At 54.2% G+C, this 27,981-nt stretch overlaps 9 protein-coding genes across 9 annotated transcripts; 4 read left to right on the top strand and 5 right to left on the bottom strand.

The window, feature by feature from the left end:
* Nucleotides 1-1,070: 1,070 nt before the first annotated feature.
* Nucleotides 1,071-1,706, top strand: J4E85_011515 (uncharacterized protein; the record flags this gene model as incomplete). The annotated part of the gene is made up of 2 exons (XM_051475717.1): nt 1,071-1,109; nt 1,161-1,706. 2 exons carry the CDS (start codon nt 1,071-1,073, stop codon nt 1,704-1,706), a joined length of 585 nt encoding a protein of 194 aa, XP_051320493.1.
* A 925-nt stretch (nt 1,707-2,631) lies between these two features.
* On the top strand, nt 2,632-4,977 carry J4E85_011516 (uncharacterized protein; the record flags this gene model as incomplete). The annotated part of the gene is made up of 1 exon (XM_051475718.1): nt 2,632-4,977. The coding sequence occupies one exon, from the start codon at nt 2,632-2,634 to the stop codon at nt 4,975-4,977; it is 2,346 nt and encodes a 781-aa protein (XP_051320494.1).
* Nucleotides 4,978-5,730: 753 nt separating this feature from the next.
* Nucleotides 5,731-7,193, bottom strand: J4E85_011517 (uncharacterized protein; the record flags this gene model as incomplete). Its single annotated transcript, XM_051475719.1, has 2 exons — nt 5,731-6,956; nt 7,010-7,193. The coding sequence occupies 2 exons, from the start codon at nt 7,191-7,193 to the stop codon at nt 5,731-5,733; spliced, it is 1,410 nt and encodes a 469-aa protein (XP_051320495.1).
* Nucleotides 7,194-8,140: 947 nt separating this feature from the next.
* Nucleotides 8,141-11,848, bottom strand: J4E85_011518 (uncharacterized protein; the record flags this gene model as incomplete). The annotated part of the gene is made up of 3 exons (XM_051475720.1): nt 8,141-11,682; nt 11,738-11,782; nt 11,830-11,848. 3 exons carry the CDS (start codon nt 11,846-11,848, stop codon nt 8,141-8,143), a joined length of 3,606 nt encoding a protein of 1,201 aa, XP_051320496.1.
* A 2,766-nt stretch (nt 11,849-14,614) lies between these two features.
* Nucleotides 14,615-17,287, top strand: J4E85_011519 (uncharacterized protein; the record flags this gene model as incomplete). Its single annotated transcript, XM_051475721.1, has 3 exons — nt 14,615-14,716; nt 14,765-14,931; nt 14,983-17,287. 3 exons carry the CDS (start codon nt 14,615-14,617, stop codon nt 17,285-17,287), a joined length of 2,574 nt encoding a protein of 857 aa, XP_051320497.1.
* A 659-nt stretch (nt 17,288-17,946) lies between these two features.
* On the bottom strand, nt 17,947-19,170 carry J4E85_011520 (uncharacterized protein; the record flags this gene model as incomplete). The annotated part of the gene is made up of 1 exon (XM_051475722.1): nt 17,947-19,170. One exon carries the CDS (start codon nt 19,168-19,170, stop codon nt 17,947-17,949), a length of 1,224 nt encoding a protein of 407 aa, XP_051320498.1.
* Nucleotides 19,171-19,589: 419 nt separating this feature from the next.
* On the top strand, nt 19,590-20,363 carry J4E85_011521 (uncharacterized protein; the record flags this gene model as incomplete). Its single annotated transcript, XM_051475723.1, has 1 exon — nt 19,590-20,363. One exon carries the CDS (start codon nt 19,590-19,592, stop codon nt 20,361-20,363), a length of 774 nt encoding a protein of 257 aa, XP_051320499.1.
* A 278-nt stretch (nt 20,364-20,641) lies between these two features.
* Nucleotides 20,642-21,906, bottom strand: END3 (endocytosis defective- protein; the record flags this gene model as incomplete). Its single annotated transcript, XM_051475724.1, has 2 exons — nt 20,642-21,610; nt 21,667-21,906. 2 exons carry the CDS (start codon nt 21,904-21,906, stop codon nt 20,642-20,644), a joined length of 1,209 nt encoding a protein of 402 aa, XP_051320500.1.
* Nucleotides 21,907-22,422: 516 nt separating this feature from the next.
* On the bottom strand, nt 22,423-27,834 carry J4E85_011523 (uncharacterized protein; the record flags this gene model as incomplete). Its single annotated transcript, XM_051475725.1, has 3 exons — nt 22,423-23,800; nt 23,848-27,486; nt 27,536-27,834. 3 exons carry the CDS (start codon nt 27,832-27,834, stop codon nt 22,423-22,425), a joined length of 5,316 nt encoding a protein of 1,771 aa, XP_051320501.1.
* Between the last annotated feature and the right edge of the window lie 147 nt (nt 27,835-27,981).

Genomic DNA, 27,981 nt, shown 5'->3' on the forward strand with positions numbered 1-27,981 from the left:
TGAAGTCAATTTGCGTGGTGCCTGCTGGAGGTCACGAGCTCAAGCTCATGTCCGACTGACTTGTACTTAGGCATAGACCCTTCCTTGAAACAAAGCATTCCCAGAATCGCACATCGAGCACTCCACATCTGCGGCTTTGGTGGCCAGTGCCTCTCCCTCGCTCCATCTTTAGCAAGGCATCGTCAGCGTTGCTATGCGTAAAGATAGATAGATACGGAACGATCGACATCCGACAATCTATCCACGGCCTGTATACGACCATGAAGTATAGCTACGGATATAGATGTGTTGATAGTAACAACCACCACGAACCACAATTTGACGCAGGTCCGAAACGTAGGCCGAGGTTGACTAACGTGGGGCCGTTGTGCGTAAGCAGAGCTTGTGTTTGAGACCTGCTTCGCTAGGGGCATCGACCTCAATTGGAGTTATAATGAAACGACGAAGCTTGAAATGCGTGCGTCGTGCTAAGGTCTTCTATTGGGAAGCCTCATCAAACCATCCATCAATCTTCGTGGGCTGTAGTTGCTATCACGTATCAACTGATAAATCCGAAAGCGAGAATCGAGGAGCCGAGAGGGGAACCTCATACATCATGAGGGAAGAACTGTACATGCAAATTGTTATAAATAAAGGTTGAAACCGTGGTAGGCATGCATATCTGCGTATCAGTGATCCGTGGGGAAAGAGACGCGGGAGGCATGAGCTAGTCCCTCTATGGCCTAGTGCGTCCGCCATATCTGCATCGCACTTGCCGCTGCATCGCGCACGTCATCCGGAATTCTCGATCTGAACCATTTTCGACAGTCGCATTGACTGCATCATTATCTATATCACCACACTCATTTTTGGATACCCTAGAGAAAGTTAGAAATATGGCGCAACGTGAAGACACCGAACTGTACCCTGCGAAGTTTCTTGCGGAAAGCGCCCATCCGGAGAAGACACCAAACCCTCCCGATCTTCTCATTTTGAATCAACCAATAGCCCACTTCACTGCCTTCTCACGCCTTTGGAAGCACACTGGGCACCGCATATGTGCCGATGGCGGGGCGAATAGACTTTACGACATGCTGAAAGGTGACTTGATAGCGCAACGCGAACAATACGTGAGTAAGTATGTGATATATAGCGTCAACACAGGTCGCTGACAGGCGTAGCTACCCGATATGATCCATGGAGACTTGGACTCGTTACGCGATGATGTGCGTGACTACTACGAAGCACGAGGTGTCCCTGTGCTACGCGATGGTGACCAATACAGCACAGACTTTGGGAAATGCATGAAGAAAATCTCGTCGCGTCTTACTTCCTCAATGGTTCGGGATGTGATCGTCCTTGGTACCCTCGGTGGGAGGGTTGATCAGGGCCTTGGGCTCCTGAACGAGATATACAGAGAAGAGAATCGACATGCCGACCTTCGCCTATGGCTGTTCTCGGAGTGCAGCCTGAGCTTCATACTTCGGAGTAAGGAGACTCTGCTGAGAGGGCTACAAGAAGATGGCGTCTTTACCGAGAACGTAGGGTTTCTTCCTATATATGGACCGGCGATCATCTCTACCGAAGGTCTGGAATGGGATGTCAAGGAGTGGCCTACGGAGATGAACGGCGGTCAGCTCAGTACGAGCAACCACGTCAAAGCCAACGATGTGAGGATTGGAACGGACGTGCCGATATTGTTCACGATAGAAAGAGCGCCTTTGTGAGAGGTCAGGGAAGTGTCGTGCTAGATATGGACTTGACATACTCGCGACTTATGGGAATTGACACGTAAAGGTATCCTCGTGCTACATGTTCCAGCACGCTGTTGTTGTGTAACGTCCATTGGTCTCGCCGATTCTGTCTGCATGGGAGACAGTGGATCAGGGCCATCATGAGGTAAGCGCGTGCGTCGTTGAGCCCATCGTGCTTTCCGCGGTTCGAGCAATCGGAAGAAGGTGCGGCCTGCGAGGCGACAACATCACATACATCATGAAGGCGGGAGACGACTCCGGCCACAGTGGTGAGGGTACCTGTCGAGTCGTGTTGTGCCAGTAACCGTTCGGCTGTGGTGAAAGCATGAGGAGAGTCCGAAGCGCGACGCAGCACAGGCGCAGGTGCAGGCAACCGCTCCTGCCCATCGCCGGAACCGCTCCTGTTGTTTGGTGAACCCCAATTGGGAAGCTGTGATTGGCCGCGTCGTGGGCAACTCGCCTTCACCATCAATGCTACTATCAGACCAGTTCTCCCGCTCAAACAATCACCGCGCTTGCCAGGCCAACATCGCTACTCACTGTCGCTACTACGCGCCTTTTGGAAGTTTATTCACTCGCATACGCAGCTCTTGTCTTCTGCGAGCCTCCCCGCTTTCTGTGTTGCTCACATACAGGTGCCATATCCACCCCGACCCTCCCACGTCCCACCGCGTCAAAGCTCTCCGACCAGCACCTTGCCTCGCGACGTCAGGCACAACACGTTCGCAGACCCTCGTCTCCCGCTACCTCCCACTGTCTCTTTTCAAACTCAAGATATATCTGAGCATTCTGTCGACAAAGCTACTACACACAGCATCACAATTGGCGTGAGCTGCACGACATAGCGCGCGCTGTGGGGCAAAACGCCGGCGCGAACGCCAATCGGTCGCTAATCGCCATGGCGTCCATACGAAGAGTCGCCTCGTCCACGTCGTCCGAGTACTCGGAATCACCTCAAAAGCGAGACGAGCAGCTCAGGCGATCGTCGTCGTCGAGTTCAACTGTCGAGAGGGAAGCTGCGTCTCCCCGCGACACCAGCACAGAAGGAGCATCCGAGCCAGCAGGGGCAGCCGAAGAGCCGCTGATTGGCCAGCCGAGCGGCAGTCAGAGCCCAACTTCTGATCATGGCTTCGACTTCGGCATCCCGCCAACGGCAGAGCGCGAATCTTCGCCGTTGCCCTTTGCGCCCATCGTCCCTTCGCCGCTCGCAAACTCAAGATCAGCGAGCGATGGAAGCTCAGACGGGCACGAGCCGCAGTCGAGCGATGATACCCAGTCGACAAAGCATCGGCCGCGCACCACGACAGGCCGTCTTCACTTGCGCATCCCGCCCCGGCCTCACTTGAGGACACCAAAAGCGAGGAGTACAACAGACTTGACAGGTCATGGAGCCCGCTCTCCGGGCACTCCGCTCACATTACAAGACTTGGGAACCGACTATACTCGCTACTTCAACCCTTTCTCAGATTCCGCCAGTAGCCATAGCCGCAGTCGGAGGACCTCCTTATCAGAACGGCAGTCTTATGCCAGACTGAACGCCCGCTCGCGCACAACCACTCCGCCGCCTGGCATACCACCAATCAACCCGTTCCTTACCCCCAATGCGTCTGTGACGGGCCTCAACGATAGCGTCATTGAGCTGTACGATGACAAGAAGAATGTGTCTTTCATCGACGACAGATTAACGGCACCGTACGAGGAGAAAGGAATACTGTCCTGGCCACTGGTTTGCGACTTAGAGGAAGCGGACGATGAAATGCACATGCCTCGCGACGACGATGACATCAAGTTCAAACCGAGGATACGCGATCACTTTACAAGAGACAGCATCGTTTCCACTATTGGCCTAGCTTTCATGATATCAGGACTGTTATTCATTTTCATCGGCCTTCCAGTACTTTCTGCGGTAGGCGTCATCGACTACAACTCAGCCTACGGTATGCCATTGAGCATGTTTCCCAATCCCTGGAGGCCTCAGATCTGGGCTATAGTCAACAACAAACAGTATCCACTCCTGGAGAACATACGGACAGGCTTGATCGATCCCGACACACCTGACGCTGTCAAGACAAGGGCCGGAGAGTTTGGCGATGAGTATGTGCTCGTCTTCAGCGATGAGTTTAATGACAATGGCCGCACGTTCTATGAAGGAGACGACCCTTACTTCTTTGCACCCAACGTCTGGTATGGCGCGACTCAGGACGTTGAATGGTATGATCCAGATGCTGTCACTACCAAAGATGGCACGCTTCAGCTGCGCCTGGAAGAATTCTTCAACCATGGTCTCAAGTTCCGATCCGGTATGCTGAACAGTTGGAACCAGCTGTGCTTCAAAGGCGGTATCTTCGAAGTTTCAGTGTCGCTACCAGGACCAGCCGGTGTACAGGGACTCTGGCCTGGAGCCTGGACAATGGGCAATCTCGGCCGCCCAGGCTATCTCAGTACAACCGACGGGCTGTGGCCCTACACCTACCAAGCTTGCGATGCTGGTATCACGCCTAATCAGTCTAGTCCTGACGGATTATCTCACCTACCTGGACAACGACTCAACTCATGCACCTGCCCGGGTGAAGACCACCCATCGCCAGGTAGAGGAAGGGGAGCACCAGAAATTGACGTCATCGAGGTGGGTGCCACATCAGGTTACCCAGGTCCAGCAGGTCTGCCAATAGCAACACAGAGCTTCCAGGTTGCCCCCTTCGACATCTGGTACCATCCGAATTACAACTTCACGGCGTTCCCAGACCTTCGTTACAGTGGGCTCAACACCTACGCCGGCGGTGCCTTCCAAGAGGCCATCTCTGCCAGCACAATACTAAACAGGGACTGGTTCGACAACAAGCAGTATCAGCGGTACTCTTTCGAATATGCTCCCGGAGAAGGCAAGGACGCATACATCTCCTGGAAGGTTGGTGACCAGACCATGTTCATCATGGACGGCCGTTCTGTAGGACCCAACGGCAACATCCAAGCTCGACAAATCGCAGAAGAGCCCCTGTCACTCATTCTCAACCTTGGCATCAGTAACTCCTGGACCTGGATCGACTGGAAGAACCTGGTCTTTCCTGCCACCATGCGATTCGACTACGTGCGGTGGTATCAGAAGAAAGGCGAGGAGATGGTTACGTGCGATCCCCCGGGCTTCGAGACTACAGAATACATCAAGAAGCATCCGAAGGCTTACCAGAACCCGAACTATACAGTACATAATCCTGTCTTGCTTATCATACAAGCACACAACTAACGCAAAGCAGTTATGGGATCAAACCGGTTATGACTGGCCGAAGCACAAGCTCAACAGCGATTGCTGACCCGAGACGCCCTCTCACGACAGCGAGTACGATCACGATCACGATTACGATTGACGAGTCACCACGAGCGCGAACGTCCCCAAAAGATCGCTCCGAGCCTCTTCCTCTACGTACATTGCAGCTACACGACCGACTACGATCGTTTACGGAACATGGCACTCGAGCTGTACATTTACATTTCAGGAAACAAACATGTCGCTATTGTACAGATACACACATGAAGGGAAAGCGTTTCGGTGAAGACACACAAACACACATAGGAAGGAAAGCATTTCGGGCAAGGGCATGAGAGCGGGAGGAAGGGTCTTGACCATGTTTAAGCTACATGTGTCGTCTCCTTGCATATGGGGAAGGTTATATCGATTTTCGAGCGGCATCATGGCATTTTTGCATTTGTTGGTGTATATGTATAAGTAGCATAGCGTAGCTGTAACTTTGGACGAGAACTTGCATGGTTTCAGTTTTGTGTGAATTTGTCATGTAGTACGTCGGGCATGTGCCACTGACCAGCTAGAGGATACATGAGATGATGCCTGTACACAAAACCTTGCTTAACCATCGCTACGTGCAAGACTATTCTGCGAGAGGCTTCAATCTTGGTGTTGGAGAGGCGGTGCGTTCTGTTCTGTAATGCATTCGCTAAGTATATATACCACTACAAAACACTCCACCTCACCACTACCCTCCTACTCCTCCCCCTCCATACAACTAGCATCCTTACAATCCTTCACATCACAAACCTTGTGAAAGTCCTTATGCGCCTTGGCCCCCTTCCCAATAAGTTTCTTAAACGACTTAAACTCACAGCTCGCGCCCGGCCCATCCTGGCAATCCGGAATGGGTCTCGGCGCCGAATTCGCAATGAACCTAACATACGTGCCAGGCTCATCGCCATGCACACCGCCCCTCTCACAAATCATCTTCTCCATACCGACATGACCCAGGAAAGGGATGAGATCGCTCATCTTCCACGCGCGCGTCCAGTTAATGTGGTCAGTGGGGAACTGCTCCGCGGCGTCGGAAGACGAGTTGAAAAGACCAAGTGCGGTAGCGATAAAAGGCGGGACTTCCCTATGCGTGAAACCAAGGAAGAAACGCTGTTTATCCGGCCAGCCGTCACCGGGCGTATCATGCTTCTCGATATGCGCAAAGAGCTCAGACTGTGCTTGCAACCACGGGAAACCGAGATACGGACTCAGCGGGTTCAGCGGACCGACCATGTACGCGTATTTCAGATCCCACGCGTATTCATACGCCATCCACTCCGAGTCTGTGAAGAGCGCGCAGATGGGGCTGCGCTCGCCCTTGATGGCGGATTCGTAGCCGCACAGCATCTGGAAGCCAACAACATCACTAGGAGTCAATTTGAAGGGCGTGTAGGGGGAGAGGCGGTGGGCGACGGAGGCGCCGTAGAGGTCGATGACTTTCTTTTGTTGGCTTGAACCGGGTTTCTTGGAGAAGTTTTTGCAGGATTTGTGGGGGATGAGGGATTCCATGCTGCCGTTTGTGTTTTCGGTTATGCGGACGATGTCGATGTCGGAGGCTTGGGGGAAGGCTTTGACGAAGTTGGCGGCGGTGTCGTAGGTTCTGCTCTTTTTGTCCGCGAGGATGCGCGTTGTGTCGGGGACGAGGTGGTGGTAGCGTTGTAGGAGGTGCTTGCCTACTGCTTCTGCGTCGACGGCGCCGGAGGGTGTCAGTTCCTCCAATTTATCCTCCAAGATTGGGGACTGCCACTTTTCCATGAAGGAGAGCGGGCCGGTCCATCCATTGCGGTGTGTCTCGAGCTTCCACAGAAAGGGCTTGATGTATTCTTCGTATTCGTCGTCGTTGGAGTAGATGGCGCCGTGGCGGATGATGTACGATGCGGCCGTGACATTGCAGCCGACGGGAGGTTTGTGCTCGAGACCAAAGCCTGCATGGAGTTAGTATTGGTTATTCCCGTGACATGGGGAGGATAGTACGGACCGACTGCGTCAAAGTATGGCGAGATACCAGGGAGATGCAGCAGGGGATCAAACTGGTAGTTCTGCGAGTGGTCCAGAGGCTGGAGTGGTGACTGAGCTTGACCCTGGCTTTGGAGAAATGTCGGCAAGGTCAAAGCCGAGGCTGAGCCTGCGAACGCGAGCGCGAGGAACAGCATATTAGACATTAGTCTTGGTATAAAAGCTGTTCTAAGGTATTGTCGCGTCGGGAATATGATTCAGGTCGAATGACCTGGGATGGGGATTTAATTGGGGCATGCGCGCGGTTTTGACTTTCTGTTTTCTCGTGACGTACATGTTTCTGCAAGGTACGCGCTTCACTAGCGCGAGCGCGCCGCCGTGGTAGCGCGTGCCTAGGCCTTGGACGTCGTCACTTGTTCTCTGCTATCTCGCTATCTGGCCGCATGCACGCGGCAATCCGGCACACTCCCCAGTCAATGCATACAAGCGGGAATGAAGGTGCAGATGGAATACCAGGCCACAAACCTCAATGGAGCAAGCACAGATCGGAGGTAACGACAGTTTCAATTTTAAAGACGAATGTTAATGTGGGAAGCAATACACTGCCAGTAATACGCTCACGTCTGCTACCCAGAGCCATCGCGTTCCTTCCCCTTCATATGGCGTCCGTAAGACGGCGCATGTCATTTGATAACGCGTTGGTAGACGCAAATCCGTCGTCGCTCATCCTCCGGCTCAAGCGTCGCTTGTCGCAAACGCCATGTCGCAATATCCATACGTCTGCGTAGCATACTCACCTGCCTCGGGGACGCTCTTGCGCAAAGTAGGATGTTTCTCACTGGCGAAAGCCTTCTCTTCGCTTGGAGCACGGAGTCTCGATACCGGAACGGTTGCTTATCCTTAGGTGATACATACCGCGGATGGCATGCTCTGCAGGAATGGCAATGGTAAGCATAGGGAGCTTTTGCGGCGTTCATAGTGGATGCTAGCTGCAGCATCGTAGACAGGAATCATGTCCTAAACAATCAGTCGCCCACACAGGGCCTCGCGGTTAGCCTCGTGATGGTGAAAAGCGCTTCGAAAGTAACGCCAAAGATCAATGTCGACTGCAAGCATTGGAAAGCTTATGAGAAGCCTGGACTCGCACTTCGTCTCAACGCTTCGATGCGAACACCGGAAGCGGCCTAGGCGTTGAAGCAGACGTTGCACCAGTCCCAGGACGACTCTGCCGAAGAGAGGATTGGGAGTCATACCAATTGACATCTGACAGCTGTAGCTTCCTTGCACGCTGGTTGCTGCGATTTGCACCAGCTTTGTCGAGGCGCGGCTGCGCATACGGGTTCGGAGTCTTGTCCAGACCTTGAGGGGAGTCAATACGTGTTCTGTTGGTATTAGGTTGAAGGGTGTAATGAAAAGGCGCATCACCAGTCGTGTCGTCAGCATCGTCGCGAGCTTCGTTGTAATTCAGTACGAGACTCTTGATTCGCTGTCGTTCTTCTGTGTCTGCTTGCTGTTTGTTACGCATGGCGACAGCAAAGGTCGAATCTGAGGGGAGGTCAATAGATCGGGTCTGCGTTCTGTTGCCACGCTTGCTGAGCAGGGAGAATTTCATCGTCTGCGAAGGAACTGGAGCCTCCGGAATGGGTACTTCGTTTCCGACGTCTTCAGCATTGACCGGAGCCTCTCGAGCACGGCGCATGGGTAGCGGTACGTCGAACACAGGCTTTCGGTCATGCTTACGCGATTCTGCGCTCTCCGACATGAGCTTAGCAAGCTCGCGATCGAACTCAGCATCGGCTTCTGGGTCGCGTTCGTCTTCTTGCCGTGTTACCACAATCTGTTCTTCCTCTTCGTCTGAAGATGTCTGCTTCACAGGCTCCTCATCGTCAGATTCATCGTCTTCTTCACCAGATGACTTGTCTCCTTCTCCATCGGGTAGGACGACGTCCTCGTCTTCGGGGCCATCCATCTCGTCGTCTGATGCAGAGAGGTCGTCTTCGTCGGGCTCAACAGGCTTGTCGGCTGAAGATGTTTGGTAGTTCTGTTTGACGGCTTCGGCAAAGGCACGTGAAGCTTCCTCTGGGTTGGTGATGATTTTCCACTGCGGTCTGACGAGATTGAATGCGTCTTGCACGATAAACTCCACGTCCATCGGCAATGCCTCCTTGATGCAGACATAGTACTGCAGATACGTGAGGAAGAAGTCAAGCTTCTTCTTCGCTGCACCTTTGTCGTAGTACATGCCGCAGGTTTCGAGAAGGTTGCAGACGAGACGAATGCGGAAGTAGTCGTCCGGTTGATCCAGCGGATTGTATCCCCCAGGTCGTGCATAGCCACCCTCCCACCCGTAGTTCAGGAGCTTGTATAGAGTGTCGAAAACAAGAGGCGAGTCAACCAATCGGTAGATGTAAAGTTCACCGAGATACTTGACTTCAGAGATCCGGCGTTGGTTGAACTTGAAGTCGTTCAACTCTAGCCCGAATGTGATGGACTCGAGAAGGTCGTCAATGACGGAGATGGCGAAGTCTTGGTGAAATCGGTGGATTGTTCCGAGCATGACGGCTAGCAAGTGGATGTTGCTGTACTTGATCTTCCCCGGTTTTGCAAAGACCTTGTGGAGAAGATTTACTACTTCCTCTTCCTCCCAGTGCATCTTGCGTACCTGCTTGATGGTTTTGTCCAGCGTGCGACGAGTCAGGTCCTGGTACATGATCTTGCGTAGGAAGAGCTCGATAGGCGTCCGCTCTTTCTGTTCGATTGCAGCGCGTTCTGGTGGGTTCACATAGTAGACAGCGTTCTCGATCAACATGCGCTCTTGTTGGCCAATCACCTGAGCGCCCTTCTTTCGCTGAAGAGTTTCGAGGAAGGAATGCATACGAGGAGACGTTTCGGGATTGCGAAGCAGATAGCGTCCGCAGTTTTCCAAGAGGTTGCAGATGATCTCAATGTTCATCCGCGAGAAGTCGTCTAGGCTGACTTTGAGACAGTGAAAGATGACGTGCTCAGGGACGACGCCGAACTTGGTCAACTCTGCAAGGTAGCGTACATTCTGCGTTCGCACCTGTCCGAGAAAGTCTTTGGACTTTCGACGCTGCAAGCTTCTGAACTCCTCGTCCAGGTAGGATACCAGTCCCTGGGCCACATCTGGCATGTACTTCCCGAGGGTTGCAATGAGCCTAGAGTACAGGGGGAGCAAATCGGATCGGCCCTTGGGAATCTCCTGCACAGCCTTAATCAGACGGTTGCGCGAAGCCTTGGAGTTCAGGAAGCAAAAATCCATGGCAGTCTGATCGACGGCGTCCTTGGTGGCGAGTTCCGGCAGGCGCGCCAAAAGAGCGTCGACCTGTGCTCCGACGGACTTGTTCGCGATAGCAGTAGATTGGTCGTCCCCGTCAGTCGGTTTTGCGTCAGTGACAGTCTCTGCTGTTTCCTTTTCGATGGGCTCGGCCTTCGCCTCGATTTTCTTCCCCACCTGGTCATCACCATCTGCCTTCTTCTTCTTGACTTCCTCTAGCAAAATACCTGGGACGCGGTCCTTCAGGTCGATTAGGTTCTCGTAGAAACGGCGCTCATCCTCGTCTTCCCAGATGCCAGCGCCGTCGCTTTGGCCGCGCAGATATTCGCCCGCCTTGATCAGGCCAATAGCACCATCACCAGTGTTTGCGGAGTTGTCCTTCTCTTTTAAGTCTGGCATTTCTACACCCAACGCGTCGGCCAGGACCTGTGCATTTGTCACCAAGCGCTCTTGGGACTTCATCTGCTTCTCGTAGTTGTTCTGACGGTCCTCGAAGACCTCGCCCGACTTGACGTATGCTTCGGCATTCTTCCGACCCTGGCTGAGGATGTGTTTCTGGTCGCGGAGGAGGTGCGTCTTGACGTCTTCGAAGTACCGGGTAAGGATGTTCCTGAACCGCTGCTGCAAGTCGGGAGAGATGATGGGCGGGTCGTGGTCCTCGTCTTCGGCGCCGGAAGTCTCTCCATTCTTCTCTGCTGTTGTAGTGCCGTCCTCATTGACTGTTTTACGGCCATCTGCTGAAGAAGGCTTGGACCCCAGGATATCCCAGGCGAAGGCTTTGACGAAGATGACGACAAGGGGCAGGTTGACATGTTCGCGGTCGTGACCCAGCATGTCCTTCAGCACCTCGAGAGGAAAGGGCTCAGCGTCGGCGCTCTCCGCGCGGGACTTTGCCTTTGCGGCGCCCTCGACGAGCTTGCCATTGTCCTTGGTCTTGCTCGCCTCTTCAGGTCGAGCTACGTCATCCAGACTGCGCAGAACACCCACGAGCCAAAGTTCGGTAGCGACTCGTAGGAGGACGCGCTGACGTGCCAGACGCTCCTTCTCTTCGCGCTCGCGCACTTCGGGGGCCAGCGTCTTGAGGTGTGACTTGTCCGGCGTCGCTAAGCCCCTCCCAATATACCAGGCAATGTATCCCGTGAACTCGGTCGGGCCGAAGCGTTGATGGAGAGCGCTGACAATTTCCACGCCGGCAGCAATCTCGCCGGGCGTCTTGAGCCTGCACAGGCCCTCGTAGCAGGCTGAGATAATCTCGGAAAGGTATTTGTGGAGGGATAAGGCGCGGATTTCCTGGAGGAACTGTGCTTGGGCGGCGGCGTTTACGGCGGTTCGCAGGCGCTTGATAAAGGCCGTGTTCTTTTTCATAGACGAGTCGAGGGAGCCTTGCACGGCGAAGACGTCTGGACATATTGTCAGCACGCGGGCTGCAGGTGCAACTATTCTAAGACCAAGTACCTTGTTCGCCATCCCAGGCGCGGATATTCAGTTCGCGCAATTCGCCTGTACATAATTAGTACGACTCTGTCAACTACATGGCGAGCACGTACGCTTCCGAGGCCTGTCCATGGTGGAGGAGGCGATTGCCGCAGTGGTGGAGGGGCGGCGGTAGATAGCACGGATCGGTTATACGCGCACATGGAAGGTGGGAAATATATCAGGCGCAGGCGCTTGTTGCATTGGTTCGGGCTCGGTGAGACAAGCTCGGGTGAGAGCGAGGCTGTTTGCGACTGTAGCAATGTCGCGATCGCGGGGCCTTGGGTCGACGTTGCGGGTGAATTTGTGAGCGGTACCTGCAGCGAGTTCGCTCACGTATCCAGGTATCCGTGCGTCACCAAATGTCCCGCGGTTCACATGAGAGAGCCATGACTAAGCAGTCTTGGGTACTCAAACCGGAGTGCTGAGAATGAACACCACTACCTAATTCATACGCCAGCGATGACTGGAGTGAATGTCCGGTACTACATCAAACTGGAACAGTCACAATAAATCTTCCCAAAATGCGCTTGAAACAGCTCGACAATGGGGATCAGTCATCACTCAGCGTTCAAGCGAGCAGACTTCCTAATGTAGTCAGGTCCAACACTAAGTACGGCAGGAATGACTCTCATGCACATTATCGAATCCCATATCACATTCAATGTCACACACACTTAGGTCTTAGGCGAAGACGTCCCATTCAGAGCTTTACCCGACGTTCAGCCCTGTGGCGCATTTGCAGTGCGGGACTGGAAGCTGGGAGCGAAAACGGTTACCTAGCCTCAAACTCTAACAATTCACCCCTGAGGGCCGCCACATGGCGCATTCTTCCACCCTTGACTGGCTGTGATATAGACTAGAGAGGCGAATATTGTAGAGTTCAGAGTGTAGCTCAGGGGTCCATGACCAAATTCATAGAGACTATGTGCCGCGGCGCTATTGCGGTTGACGGCAAGCGCACTCATCTCAACAGCAGCGATTCATGAGTGACACGGACGTGTAAGATGTATACTATACGAGGGCGAGATCCTGGCCATTCCAGAAGGAAGGCCGAACACGCTGCACGTTGGAGTCGGTGTAAACAAGTCAACAATGCTGTGCATGCAGGTTGAGCGCACTGGCGATCTGCCACCGTTGGGCCGGCAGCAAACAAGATTGATGAGCGTCGTAGCGAGTGCGATCAGCGCCTTGTCATCGCTCGGGGCAGGAAAAGCAGGATCCGAAACTACGGGTCGCTGGTGCGCAGCGACTTTATCGATTGCGAGCCGCCCTCAGCCTCTGCCAATGTGGGTAGGCGAGATCTATTCGGGAATCAGGGCAAAGACAGGTCCCCGTGCTGCAACGTCGATGTTGCTATATGCGTTATGACGAGCGGGCGGTCCACCACGCTGTGGAACATGGAAAAATTCATCATTACCGGTACGAGCGGAAGCGGCACAGGTTTCCTCCTGTCAAGTCTCCATGCATGTTGGGGCCGCCGTCGCCGTTTCGTGCTTTTTGCAGCGGGTCGGCCTGGCATATCCACAGCCCTCGTATTTTTCATCAGGTATTTCCCTAGCGCTCGCGACTCAACGAGATGCGGGAGGAGAGGGTGCAGCGACTCGGCGTAGCGTCGGATAGGCCATGGGAATAGGGATACGGCAACATGGCTTTCTTTTACGACAGCTACCAGCCATAGCACAGTGTGACAGACAGCCTCTACCGCGAGGCTCTGGGGCCGCCGCTGGGGATTACGAGACGGCATGAGGCGCGTGGTGCCATAATTGGTCGGACATGGCTTTAGAACAGCGAGCGATGCCGACCCCTGAACGCCCGGAATCCACGCGAAGCTGGAGGATCTCTTGGCAATAGAAGGCGACCAGCAGCGGTGCATTACAGGCGAATTTCCAAGAGCGACGATGCCACCTCATGCGACGATGGACACGAACGGCGGAATGGGGTAGAACCTACCATGACTACAAAATTACTACACCACTGCATGCCCAGCGTGCAGACCACGGCTCTCGAGGGCCCCAAACACACGGCCCCAAACAGGTAGGATGTGCCTCTGTGTGTGATGAGGATGCGAAACAGAGAGGAACACTTTGCCTGCAAGCTTCAGACAGCTAACGGTAGACGGCGCATGGGGGCGCCCAAAATAACTGCGAGGCTGCAGGCATAGGGCCGCCGGCGCGTGGTTTGGCACGGGTCGGGGCCACTGAGACCAGGCGTAGGCCTGCACGCAACTCGTTTTCGAGCTCCAAGCGCGGGCAGCTTGCCAAATCTAGTTGGAGTGCCCCTGTGACGATCGTGCATCTCGACTGCTGCCCAGAGGATCCAGCACACTTTGGGTGAAGGCCATGTGGACCGAGCGCGCCCGCTTTTCGTGCTTGTAAACCAGCTCGATCCCCTCGTAGAGACTTCCTTCCTCCTCAAGGCGCTCCTCCCATACGACTCCGGACTGCCCTTGCGAGCGGTATTTTGTTAATGACCTTGGTCTAAGCCCTTCTTGTCCTTCCCACCCTTACACTCGTTTATTGGGCCGCGAAGACTTACCATCCGCTTACACCACTACAACTACTACCGCCAAACACCAATACCTGTATCCTAGTAGTTTTCTCAGCTCTGCGACAGTCTTGGATCAGCAATTCGCCTCTACGTCAATTATCTAGCCCCGTGCCACTGTTGGGTTACGAGCCTTTGTTACTCAGGGCCCCTCCCATACCTCAGCGACGGGCCGTGCTTCTCCAACTCACCGCGTCTGCGTCACCAATTTAGTCGCCTTACATATAGGGTCGACGGCTGTCCGAAACCCAGACAGCATTGCTCGCTATCCGCTTAACGACAACGACGAATATACATACTTAATACTCCGCCATGGTTTGGCAAGACATGATGGGCCTCGCCGCCCGCGCGGTCTTCGCCCGCGAAATCGACCACTCTACCCCAGACATTGACGACCCTTGGCCAGCTAAGGATGTGAGTACAGCCATTGCCGACTGTAGCTTCAGAAACTGACTGCAGTAGATTGCCTACGTTGCCATCATCGGTGGTCTCATGTTGGCTGCCCTGCTCGAGTGGTTCCTCTGGGTCGCTGCTTTCCTGTACTGCATTGTCAAGGTCTTCCAGAAGGCCGAGACGATCAGTGTCCGCATTCTGTCCATCTTCTTCGGCATTCTCTTCTTCGCTCTCCGGTAAGCATTTGAACTCCGCTCCATTATGCAAATCAAGTCTGACAGAAACAGTGCCATCTTCTTGCCCATTATGGTCGTAACCCTCCCCCTCCCGTCGCAAGTTACCAAGTACTTCCCCCAGGAGATGGTTGGCTTCCTCCAGTGGTTCGCCTTCTGGTCGTTTGCCGGTCTCTTGACCGTCCCGTGGTTGTTCTGTGTCTACCAGCTCGTCACCCACTCCGTTGGTCGCAGCCGCAGGATTAAATCCGTCCTCGATGAGGCATCCGCCCCCAAGGTCGTCATCATCATGCCCTGCTACAAGGAGATTCCCGAGATTCTTCTCCGAACTTGCGACTCCCTGGTCGACTGCGAATACCCGCCCTCGTGCCTGCACATCTTCCTCTCCTTTGACGGAGACCAGGAGGACGAGCTCTACCTGAATACCATCGAGAAGCTCGGTGTCCCGCTCACGCTCGACACCTACCCCAAGTCCATCGATGTCATCTACCGTAGCTGCCGCATTACCATCTCCCGCTTTCCCCACGGTGGTAAGCGTCACTGCCAGAAGAGGACCTTCAAGCTCATCGACAAGATCTACTCCGAGTACCTCAAGCGCAACGACAATCTCTTCGTCCTGTTCATCGACTCCGACTGCATTCTCGACAAGACCTGCATTCAGAACTTCATGTACGAGATGGAACTCAAGCCCGGCAGCAAGAAGAACATGTTGGCTCAGACTGGTGTCATTACCTCCACAACCGAGAAGAACTCTCTCATCACCCTTCTTCAGGACATGGAATACGTTCACGGTCAACTGTTCGAGCGTTCAGTCGAGTCCGGCTGCGGTGCCGTCACTTGCTTGCCCGGTGCCCTTACTATGCTTCGATTCTCCGCTTTCCGCAGGATGGCCAAGTACTACTTCGCTGACAAGGCCGAGCAATGCGACGACCTCTTCGACTACGGCAAGTGCCATCTTGGTGAGGACCGTTGGCTCACCCACTTGTTCATGATTGGCGCCAAGGAACGTTACCAGATCCAGATGAACACCGGAGCATTCTGCAAGACCGAAGCTGTGCAAACCTACCAGTCTCTGCTCAAGCAACGTCGCCGCTGGTTCTTGGGTTTTATCACCAACGAAGTATGCATGTTGACTGATATCCGTCTCTGGAAGCGCTACCCGATCCTCCTCATCGTCCGCTTCATGCAGAACACCATCCGAACCACCGCCCTGCTCTTCTTCATCCTGTGTATCTCTTTGATCACTACCTCGCAAAAGGTTGCCAACCTTCCCGTTGGTTTCATCGCCATCTCTCTGGGGCTTAACTGGCTTCTCATGTTGTACTTTGGCGCCAAGCTCGGTCGCTATAAGATCATGCTGTACCCCCTCATGTTCATCGTCAACCCCTTCTTCAACTGGGTCTACATGGTTTACGGTATCTTCACTGCCGGTCAGCGTACATGGGGTGGACCTCGTGCCGATGCTGGTAGCGCCGACACCAAGACCACTCCCCAAGAGGCTATCGAGGCTGCCGAGGCTACTGGTGACGATCTGAACGTTGTTCCTGAGACTTTCAAGGCTGCCGCCGAGGCGCAGAAGCACCGTCCAGCCGCTATTCCTCTACAGCCCGGCGACAACATCGACGGACGCTTTGCCGCCGCAGAACGCCTGCCCAACGGATGGTACCAACAAGGCAACGACTCTGGTCTCACGCTTCCCAACACAATGCCCCGCAACCCCAACGTCCCTCACGTGCCCCTCCACCCCCGTTCTTCTATGGACTCCTTCGCTTCGCAAGAGACCTCCGCCGCCAACTCTATCTACATGCCCCGTCGTGTCGAGAGTTTCATGGACCCCGAGGATGCACGTATCTACCACAAGACTCAGCAAACACAAAAGCCTGCCGGAGGAGCCTTCTACGAAGAGCCACGAGGAGGACCCTACGAGGTCGGCGCGGGTGCTAGCAAGGGCATGTACAGCGAATCTGTTGACTCCATCGACGACGACTCTGTATACCAGTCCAAGGGCCCGCAACGACCAGCTCAGATGCGTACCAACAGCGACCTCGCCCACGCCCCAGCCCGCACATCGCCGCTGTCCAACGAGCAGAAGGGCCATGGTCTCGAGTCGCCCAAGCCGTCCTACAGCAGGACTAACAGCTCAGACCAGCGCCAGGGACGCAGCCCTCTTGCTCAGCAATACGTTCACACCGCACCTGGTGAAGATTATGAGCTACAGGCCCCACAGCAAAGCAGCCTGATGCGTGATGTATCACCTGCGCCGCTAGGCCAACCCACGATGCCCGCATCAAACCATGGACGCAGCGACTCCAGCGACTCCAAGAAGCGGAAGCGCCTTAGCAAGCAGCCCCGCAAGTAAACGCCTCTTTCCGCACGATCTAGCATCTTGATCTTTCTTCTCATCTTCCGCCTAGAAGGCTGCATCAAACGACATACCAGCATTAACCTTTTCCTTTATCATCAAACTACTTGTGTGCGCATTGGATGTCCCCGGCGTTTTCAGCGAGCAGCACCGCAATACACCGCGAGTGAACTCTTTTTTCTCTCTCGCGAAAAACTCATTTCCTTAACTGTACATATATTACATCATTACATGACGGCGGGGTGTGTGGCTTTTGGATATAAAAACTACGGGATCATGACTTGGTTCGCTTGGGGTATATATGTTGTAGGAGCTATGTGATGGATCATACATACATCACCCCTTTTTCTTGCTTAATGTCTAGAAGTAACGTCGCTGTCTGGGACGTTGAATGAAATGGTCTTACTGCCAAAGTTGATGTTGCTTGTAATGTGATGTTATTGTCAATTTGCAATAGAAGGTTTCGGCTTGATATTGGCTTACATATGTGACTGCCTAGTAATAAACCAAACATATTGCTAATATCGCCTACAAGGTCGGGATAACCCATGCGTTACTAGTTGAAAGCATACCAGTAATTGACCAATCTTCCTACATCATCTCAATGTCATGCATTGCTCGTGTCATCGCATCACCCACTTCCCCACCCCTCCCCCCTACCGATACAACAACCCCTCCACCTCCTCCGCAACCGCCAAACTACTAGTCAACCCGGGACTCTCCATGGCCAACAAATTCACAAACCCCTCATACCCCTCCTCCTTCTGAATCACAAAATCCTGGAAGTCTTTCCCGCTCGTCGCCGCCAACTTCCCCAACTTAGGTCGTATACCCACGTAATCCGGTTGAATCGCATCTCGATCCACGCCTGGCAGATACGTCTGGATATCATCGATAGCTTGCTTCATGTTTTTGGTGTTGGGGGAGTAGTCAGTGGGGGAATCAGTCCACTCGACGTCTGGTCCGAAGCGGATTCGCCCCGCCATGTCGAGGGTTAGGTGTGTGCCTAGGCCGCCATGGCCTGGTACGGGAGCCGGGTAGACGAGCGTGGAGGGTTTAGGCCGCGAGACAGCGTAGCTGAAATAAGAGCCTTTTGCGTAGAAAGCTTTTCTGTGTCGTTCTTTCGGCAAAATCATATTCTGGATATCGACGGCGAAGAGACCCGCGGAGTTTATCAATGTGTCGGCTGTTATACTGCTTTCTTCGCCATCTGCTCCCGTCGTTGTAATTTCCCATCCGCTGCGCCCGGAATCGATGGGGCTGATGCGTGTGACTGTGGATTTGAAGGCGCAGATGCCGCCAGAGTCTTCGAATGAGCCTTGCAGGTATTGCATCAGGCTGTGCGAATCTACGATTCCGGTGCTGGGGCTTTCTAGGACGCCGGCTTCAGCCCGCACATCTGGTTCGCGGCGGTGGGCTTCTTGTTTGCTGAGGAAATGGATGGGGACGTTTATGCTTTTGGCGAAGTCGTGGACTTTTTGGAGGGCGGCCATTTGTGCGGCGTCTTGGGCGACGATCCATTTTCCGGTGTTGCGGTGGGGGATGTCGTGTTGTTTGCATAGCGAGTATAACATGTCCTTTCCTTGTAGACAGAGTTTGGTTTTGAGGGATGTGGGTCCGTAGTAGAGGCCTGCGTGTATGACTTCGCTGTTTCGCGAACTTGTTTCTGTGCCGACGTGGCCGTGTTTTTCTATTAGGACCGTGGAGGCGGAGTCGCGTTGTTGGAGTTTGCGGGCTATGGCTAGGCCTATTACGCCGCCGCCTATGACGGCGTGCGTGAAGTCGGCATGTCTTGGTGTACTTGAAGAGAAATGTCGTGAGTTTGATGTGATTGATTTGTATTGCGGAGTTGTTCGAGAGAGGTAGCGCAATGAGGCCATGATGGAAATTGGAGGATTACCGTCTGAAAACAGCGCAACGTGCTACAGAACAGACATGGACGAGTAAACAAGACGAAGTGGAATCTGATTGCAGCGGAAGATAGACTCGGGGTTAACGACAGTCTTGACAAGTGATGCTTATCGGTGGCTTGGATCCATTTTGGATGACGTTACGTGAAATGCCGTTCCTGACGCTAAACAGAGTGGGGTCTCCCATTATTACTTGAACTGGCATCATAAGGCATAGCGACTTTTTACAGCATCTCAAACTATAAACTAGGTTACTTGACTCGAAAAGTAGAAGTCTTGTGCGGTCGTGGTTTCTTCTTTAACAAACATCTCGTGGTACCTCATTTCCTCCACCTAGATAACGTCATCGGCACCCCGACCTCCAAACCCCCGACATCGCAACCAGGCCAATGTTCACAACCCTCACGAGACGAGCAGTATCACGTCCACCAGCCACCATCACCCCCAAAAAACTGTTCCACAGCACAAGCCCCATCTTTGCCTCCCCGCTCGTCGACCGCGTAAACGCCGTCACAATGGCCTCCTCAACCGGCACCCCCAAAGTAACTTCTCTCGTCGACCTCCCCTCCTCAGAAGCCAAATGGGTAAAACTACAAAAAGCCACCTACATCGACGCCAAAGGCAAAGAACGCATCTGGGAGATCGCCTCGAGGAAAACAACCGGCAGCGCCGGCGTCGACGCCGTCGCAATGGGCAACATAATCTACCACCCCTCCAAACCCCCCTCCACAATCGTCGTAATCCAATTCCGCCCCCCAGTCAGCGGCTTCACAGTAGAATGGCCCGCCGGTCTAATCGACGCATCCGAAACCCCCGAGGAAGCCGCCGTCCGCGAACTCTACGAGGAAACGGGGTACGCAGGAACCGTTATTTCCACATCACCACCCGTAGCAGCGGATCCGGGTATGACGTCTGCGAATCTGTGTTTGTGCATGGTGGAAATCCATTTGAAGGAGGGGGACCCGGAGCCGGAACAGCATCTTGATGAAGGGGAGGATATCCAGAGGGTGAATATTCCGATTAGTGAGTTGTATGCGCGACTGGAGGAGTTTGCTAAGGAGGGGTATGTTATTGCGGCGAAGTTGTATCATTGGGCGGCGGGTGCGCAGTATGCGATTGATCATCCCGAGTTGTTTGCGAAGGCGCATAAGAAGGAGGAGTGAGATGGCGAGTGGGGAGAGGGGAGGATGGAGATTGACTTCTATGTAGTTGATGTCAGAGGATCGTGTGGATTGATATAAGGCATCCTTATGTAGGAGTCGATATCATAGCATGACTGGTCTGTTGAGATGATAGATATTGTCGCATCATACTGGCACGTCACAGTGCTCAGAGAGCTTCAATTTCATGTTCCAAAATCTCATTGCTGATTAACCAGCTCTAACAATATCCACAATATCTATATACACCCTCAACCTCACCCTCCCCATCTCCCACCACCCTACCCCGCCTTCTCATCATCAATCTGCCTCCTCAAATCCTCCAACACCCCCTTCCTACTCTCCAAATGCCCCTGCAACCCCTCAACCTGTTCCCTCACCGTCTCAATCTCCTCTCTAATACCGCCCAACCCCTTAACCGCACCCCCCTCATCATTATCCAACTCCTTGAGCACATTCCGCTTATAATCAAGCAGAAGCTCCAGTTCACGCTTCACAAGCGCCGGCTTACTATCCTTACTCCTTCCATGCCGCCTATTCTCCGCCTCCTTCTCCACATCCGCAATCTTCTGTTCCAGCTCGCGCAGCTGCTTCTTCAAGCGCACTTCCTCCCAGTCTTCTGTTGTGCGGCCCCCGAAATCCGTGCCTTTGCCGCCGCGCGCGCCGTAGTTGGCTGCGCGGTCGCCGACGCCCAGGCGCGTGAGGTATGCGTCGCCGAACTTGGCTTTGCGGCCTGTAGCGGTGTTTTCGTCGCGGGTGGCTGCCCAGCGCGAGTTTGCGTTTGATTCGATGTCGTAGTCTATGTGCGCTTTTTCGAAACTGGCGCGTAGGCTTGGGGGTACGCTGCGGGGGACGCGGAAGCCTTCGCTGCGTTGGTTGAGGATGTGGAGGAAGGCGAGGGCGGCGTCTTTGCCGACGCTTTCTCGCGCTTTGGGGTTGACGAGGTTCCAGGCAAAGCGCACGTCTGAGTCGGGCACGTTGTCTAGGCTGTCGAAGAGGCCGGACAGACTGTCAAAGGTTATGTTGCCGTGGCCGTCGCGGTTGGCTGTGTAGATTTCTTCGTATTTCGCTTTGTCTGACGGCGACATGTACCAGTCGAAGCCGTCGCGCAGGCCGGGCGTGTCGTCATCGTCTTCGACGGTTTCGTAGGCGGGTTGCGAGCCGGAGAGGGCGCGGCCGGCTTGGACGAGGTGGGCTTTCGATTCGGGGACGAGCCAGTCGGGCAGCGCTTTTGGTACGTCCATGGATATCTATGGCATGCTGGTCAATCCTGTATCTCCTTCATCGCCCATGCAGACAGACATACCCCGTTGATCAGGTCAAAGATCAGGCGCATGGCGACACAGAACTCCTCAAAGTCGAGCTTGCCGTCATTGTCCACGTCGGCCAAGTCCCACACCCTCTCCAGCTGGTCATCGCGCAAATGTGAGTTCTTGAGCACGGGTGCGGCTTGCGCGCCGTCTAGGTGGGTGCCGCCGCCGCTGAGCGAACTGAATATCTCCCAGTACTTTTCGATTTCGTCTTGCTCGATGCGGTTCGGCGCCATGGTTGCGGTTGGAATTGGGTCGAGTCTATGGGTTCGGAGAGGCCAAGAAGGGGACAGTTGGGTACGTCGTGTGAGACTCGGGGGTGCTGGTTGGGGAATGTCGGGATGGCGGAGCTCTGGCCGCGCCTGCTGGGCTGGGGTACGTAGCTACCTGACGCTAGTCATGCATCCACCGCCTGCGATTCCCATGCCTCACATGAATGGACTGTTCGCTGAGCTCTACTCTAACAACCACATCTGTTCAACATCACTGCAAGTGCAAAAGAACAAGCTTCATGTTATGATCTTCAATTCCACTAGATATATGCAACAACTCCGTATTACCACCACTTCAAAAGAGCGATGTAAGTACAACCCAGATTCCCAGAACACCCGAGTTTTCCCATTTAATCGTGCGCCAGATGCAAAAAAATACATGTTTTCTTCCAAGGGAAAGACGAAAATGGCGTTACTGCCGTGCAGACATGTACAAACAACACCGCTAAATGCAATCAATTCTCAATCTTCTTCTCCTTCTTACATCATGTTGGCAAGCTCGTGGTCAATGGCTTGCGTGAGGAAGATCTTCCTCTCGCCAGTGAGCTGCATTTGTAGTCTTTGCTCAGCAAGTGCGATGATTTGCTTGCGCGTGACCTTGTCCAGGTCCGCGTCCTTGAGGCAGGCTTGAACCGTCTCGATGATTTGGCTATCCGTCGGGCCGTTCATCATGCTCTGGAAGTTGGTCGTGCTACCAGGTCGTGACATGCTGGCGCCATAGCTGAGAGGGCTGCGTCCACGGATTGGTGGTGTGGACGAGGCCATCAGGTTATCTGAGCTCTGGAAGCCACCCATGCTCTGGCGTTGACCGTACGGTGAAGTGTTGTTGCCATTGTACATGTCACTCATGTTACTCATCGACATGACGCGACTTTGGTGTGGGTTGTCTTGGTACCGCGACATGTTCGAGTATGTCGATTGACGGGTTTGCATGCCCTGGTATGGCCCAGGCGATTGCGGTGGCATGTGCGAGATGTGCTGCATGTTGGACATGACGGTAGATGCAGGCTTGACAGACGAATAGACGGATTGCATGTCGTTCATCTCGTATGCTTCGTCTTCGTACGCATTGAAGCCACCCTTCTCAGTGGCCATGCCTGGGAGACCGCGACGACCGGGAAGCTCGTTGCGCTCGGCGTACTCGTCCCAGCGCATCATAGGAATCGACTTGGGGTCAAAGCCCTCATCATCCGTGGTGAGAACCTGCTTCGTGCCTTGCTCGCCGATGACGACACGCGTGTTACCCCACGAGAAGTCGTCCATGTACCAGAAAGAATACATCGGAAGTGCGAGTGAGTAGATAGGGAAGGCCAGGAGGTAGATGATCATCCATCCCACATGCTGCCATTGTCGCTTGATGATGAAGATGAACGCCTGAAGACCGTACACTGCCGCCAACATGATGATGGAGAACATGGGGAATTGACCTTTGCCAGTCGAGACGGTGTAGACGAGGTATACCAGGTATGCGCAGATGGATGGCAGGACGAGAGTACCGAAGAGATCGATGAAGACGACGAATCGCATCGAGAAACAACAGAAACCACAGAGATCCTTCAGGAAGACGAGTTCGGCCAAGTTGTGGATGGTTGAGTTGATCCATCGACGTCTCTGGGAGAGCAGAATGCTCCACGTGTCGGGGGCGGCTGTGAGAGCGTACGCATCGGGAATGAACTTGTACGACATGGCGGGGAAATGCTTCGTCATCAGAGTCGTCAGGTAACGATCCTCACCGAGCGAGAGGAGATTCTTCTTGTGCAGAGTGTCAACAACACAGTCGGCGTAGTCCTTGATAATCTTGTCCGAGATGATGAGAGGCTTGCCCTTGTCGGCTGTGCGTAGGCGGTACATGGTGAAACTAGTACGAATTAGCACCATATAATGCAGGTAGGGTTGGGTACTTACCATCCGGGCAAACAGGTAACACTGCCGAACAAACTCTCAAAGGCCTTGGACAGATGATGTGAAATGTAGTACTCGTAGACCTGGATCATAGTCCACCATGACCTGTCTTCGTTTTCCAAGCTTGTCTCACCGCAGATACCGGCAATCTTCGAGTCGTGGGCACACGCTGCTACGAGACGGTTAAGAGCATCGGGCTTGACCATAGTGTCGGCGTCGATCATGAGCAAATACTCGTATAGTTCCGGGTCAACACCAATGATGTTGTTGACCTGGTGAAACATTTCCAGCTCCAAGGGGTTCATGGCCGAGCGGTGGTGGACGCGGTTGAGGAAGCTCATGAGCAGAATTTGGGAGTCGCGCTTTCCTCGGTTACCTGGCTTAGACTTGTGCTGTTCCGACTCCTTACCCATCTTGACGACGACAAGGTATGGTACAACATTGCCTTCGAATTCGTACAGACCAGAATAGACCTTTCCGTAGTTGAGCTGCTGGCTTCCCTCGCCGACCGACCAGAATGGAAGGGCAGGAGGGTCGACCTTGGGGTCAACACCGAGGATGTCGAGTACAATCTTGGGCGTAGGACGATCGTTACCGCCACCAACAATCATTCCGTCGCAAATGACACAGATGAGTTTTCGCTTGTTGTCGTATGAGAGGGCAGTCAAAGAGTCCAAACTCTTTCGGATCGAATCCTCACCCTCAGTATAGGCTGGCACCTGACAGATGACAAACTTATCCTGGTTTGCCGGGCGTTTGCGAGAACCTAGTTGAAGCGCAGCCAAGAACTTGATGACAATGACCGAGCAGAGAATGATCGTGACAGCAAGTAGGATATAGTCGTTGACCTGGCACTTGGCTGTCTTACGGAAGTCGACTTCGCCAACGTAGAACAAATTGTCAAGACATTGCTTGTTGAATTGTTGCGCATTGTTGTTGAGGTTGTTGCTGAAGTCTTCCTTGAGGTTGGAACCGGCGTTGCTCTTTACCATGTCAATCAGCTTGGCATCGAGGAAGTTGTATTGGTCCTGGTCCCGCATGTAGTCGATCGTGGCGAAGTAGTCAGTCAAGTCATAAACCCTGTTGTCAAGTCTGAACCACATGTGATTCAGATCTTCACCTTCATCTTTGATCGTCTTCTCTTCCCAGACGAGGGGTCCCTTTTTGAATTCCTTCATAGCGGGGAGAAAGACGTCAGGGTACCAGGTCTCGCTCTTCAGGGCGGCGCTATCTGGCATGTTTGTCCTCGAGCCAGATCCGTGGACAGCGATTGCGTTGAGGTTCTCAGCGGTGGATTGGTTGAGTGTCAGCTGCAACACCCGGTTTTGAGGCGTGTCTTTGATCAGATTGGGGCAAGCGATGTATAGCGGAGGAACGACGTATGGGTCCATGTTGGCACCAGCCATTTCCATCATTCGATCCCGGGTAGCCTCGGTATTAGAGTCACTGTGCTGCTTTTTCCAAAAGGAGGTTAAGTCGTATACGACACCACGATGGCTGACAAAGTAGTCGTCCTCGCCTTGATGCTGTGACACTTCTTTCTGATTCCAGACCTTGTCCTTGTTTGGGCACAAGAGTTTACCGAAAGCGACAATGTAGAAGACGATGGCGGCGTTGAGCAACACGATGAGTAGGACCAGGACGAACTTCTCTCGCCATGCCATGCGGACATCAGGTCGCTTCATGCGCCCAATCCACTTGAGGAGCGGTGAAGGGATCCAGAAGGTGAGGGCCCAGACGAAGCCAACCCACATCCTACGAGTACCAGTGAGCGGGGTTTCCGTGACGACGGCGTTGCCACCAGACTCCATGTCGTAGTAACTAACACCTTTGTTCTCGTCGCCCTTGCCTCCGAGACCGTAATCACCAGGTCCCGCTGTCGGGAGGGTGCGCGTGGTAGGGGCGATTGATTTTGCATCTGCTGCACCTGGCACGGCCAGACTTGTGGAACTCTGGAAAGGGTTCTGGGGGGCCGCAGACATATCCGGAAGAGGTGGGAAGAATGCGCTTGCTGTAGGCGGGAGCGGCGTGGAGTATCCGTTGTCCATGCCACCAGCTCCCATCATGCCACCCATCATATTCGGAGAACCACCCATCTCATGCGTCTTCAGGTCGAGCTGCGACTCTGCCTCCCACCATGTGCCCTCCTTGACCCATACACGTTCTTTGCCGACCATGACTTCGCCGTTACTCCAGCCGCGCTGCAAGGTCCAGTTTTGGATGCCTTCTTGACCGTCCATGCAGCCCAACGGAGCGTATCGGTCGTAGAACTCATGATGATCGAAATCGGCAGTGAAGTCGAGGTTGCGGTTACGACGGTTGGCCCACTCGGGCAGTCGCCACTCGCGAAGTTGTCGAGAGACTACGCCAGCCTGCCAGGTGGAATTGAGGTCCTGGTTCAGCGAGGTGGGGATGACATCGGTGGGGTGGATTGCCAGTTGGAACCAGACTCTGCTACTGGCTACTGTCATGGGTAGGTCGAAACGGCCATATTTGCCCAGGACGATGCCGCTGCTGGGTACCGGGTTCAGGACCTTCTTCACAAAGTTGTCCTCATCGGGGATCTCAAGAGCGAGCTTTTCCAACACAGCCTCGCGCTTTTCTAGGTCGGCTTCCTTCTCGCGAAGAGCAGCCCCGTTGATGCCGAGGTCTGCTGCGCAGCTCTGCATGGCCTCGCGCATGCCCTCAAGGACAGAATTGCTGACAGGCGGCACCTGAACACCATCGTCGCGCATCTCGGCGTTGATGCCTTCGCTGTCGTCGAAGACAGTACGCAGAGCAATCGCTTTTCCGAGAGTACGGCTGGGGATTTCGACAACAGTAATATTGACAATGTCTCCATCCTCTGATTCGTTGGGTGTCATCATGCCGCTGCCCTCACTGTCGTCCATGGCATAACCAGACTTGGCGCGCTGGATGTCCTCCTTGATTGCGTTATTTGCGTGAGAGACGACAAAGTCGACGATGGCTTCGTAGATGCCACCAATGGCAACCTCGCGCTCATTTGAGCCGAGCTTCTGGCGGAGAGTGTCTTCAGGCAGGTCCATGAGGTTCTCTACGTCTTCGCACACTGAAGCAAGAGATTCTTCGTCCATGAAGTAGTCGAGTGTGTTGCCGAGCTTCAGCAGTCCAGTCAGACAGCTGATAAGTCTGGTCAGCTTTTGGCCCTTGATGCCAATTGCCTTGAGGTTGGCGCGGAAGTCTTCGGCAGCAGCGGCGTCGTCAGCATCGGGAAGGTAGCTGGGAGGATCGTATGTTCCGGATCGTCGTAGAAGAGCGTAGTGGTCGAGGGACTGGATGTCCAAGTACTCCCTCTCCTGCCGGGAAGCCGAGCTCGAGTTGAGGTAGTAGAAGACATCGAAAGCGCGTGTGCCACTCTTGCCAGGGACTTGGAGCAAGCCTTGCTGGACATCCAGGCCGGAGGTGGACAGCTTGATCTCAGCTCCGACGACACCGCCAGCAAGGTTGATGGTGAAGACGGCAGCCAGGGCCGAGTAGCGGGGGGTGGAGGGGTTCTCCGGAGTTACGCAGTGGGTAAAGGCCTTGAGGGCTTCGAGTGCAGTATAGAAGTTGCCCGGGAGGGACAGAGGCAGGCTGGAGACAAAGGGCGAGAAGAGCGAGGGGCTCGAGTCGTGCAGCGAACTGCGCGGGTCAGTGGATGATGGTGGACGCAATGAAGTTGAATACATACGCAAGGACTATGCAGCCGTCCTCAGCTCTCCGGCGGGCATGTTCCCATGCCTTTCGCCCCAGCTCGAGGTCGACGGTGCCACCAATGCGGTCGTCGATAATGCTCTTGGCATTGACCCATGTATTGACGACCAGACTGGTGCTGGCCTCGAGGTTGTACGAGCGGCCGTTCTTGTAGGCGGAATTGAGCGTGTTGAGCAGCGTCGTGGTGGATGTCTGCGAGGGCGAATTGCCTGGGCGCGATGCCGAGGCGGATGCCGTCGAGTAGACGGACATGCGGGAGTTGTTGACAAAACTCATGGTTGCGGGCTGAGGCGGGTCGCCCCTTCCGTGGATGCGAGTACCGTTACTATAGCGAGGGTAGGTGGAGGGTAACCGCGTGTTGACTGCAGCTGTCTTGTCTTCCCAGAGGTAAGTGTCTGGGCGAGAGCGGTACGGGTCGCGTGT

The sequence above is a fragment of the Alternaria conjuncta genome (assembly GCF_024043145.1).
Source record: "Alternaria conjuncta strain BMP 0040 chromosome Unknown scaffold_36, whole genome shotgun sequence".
Lineage (NCBI taxonomy): Eukaryota > Fungi > Ascomycota > Dothideomycetes > Pleosporales > Pleosporaceae > Alternaria > Alternaria conjuncta.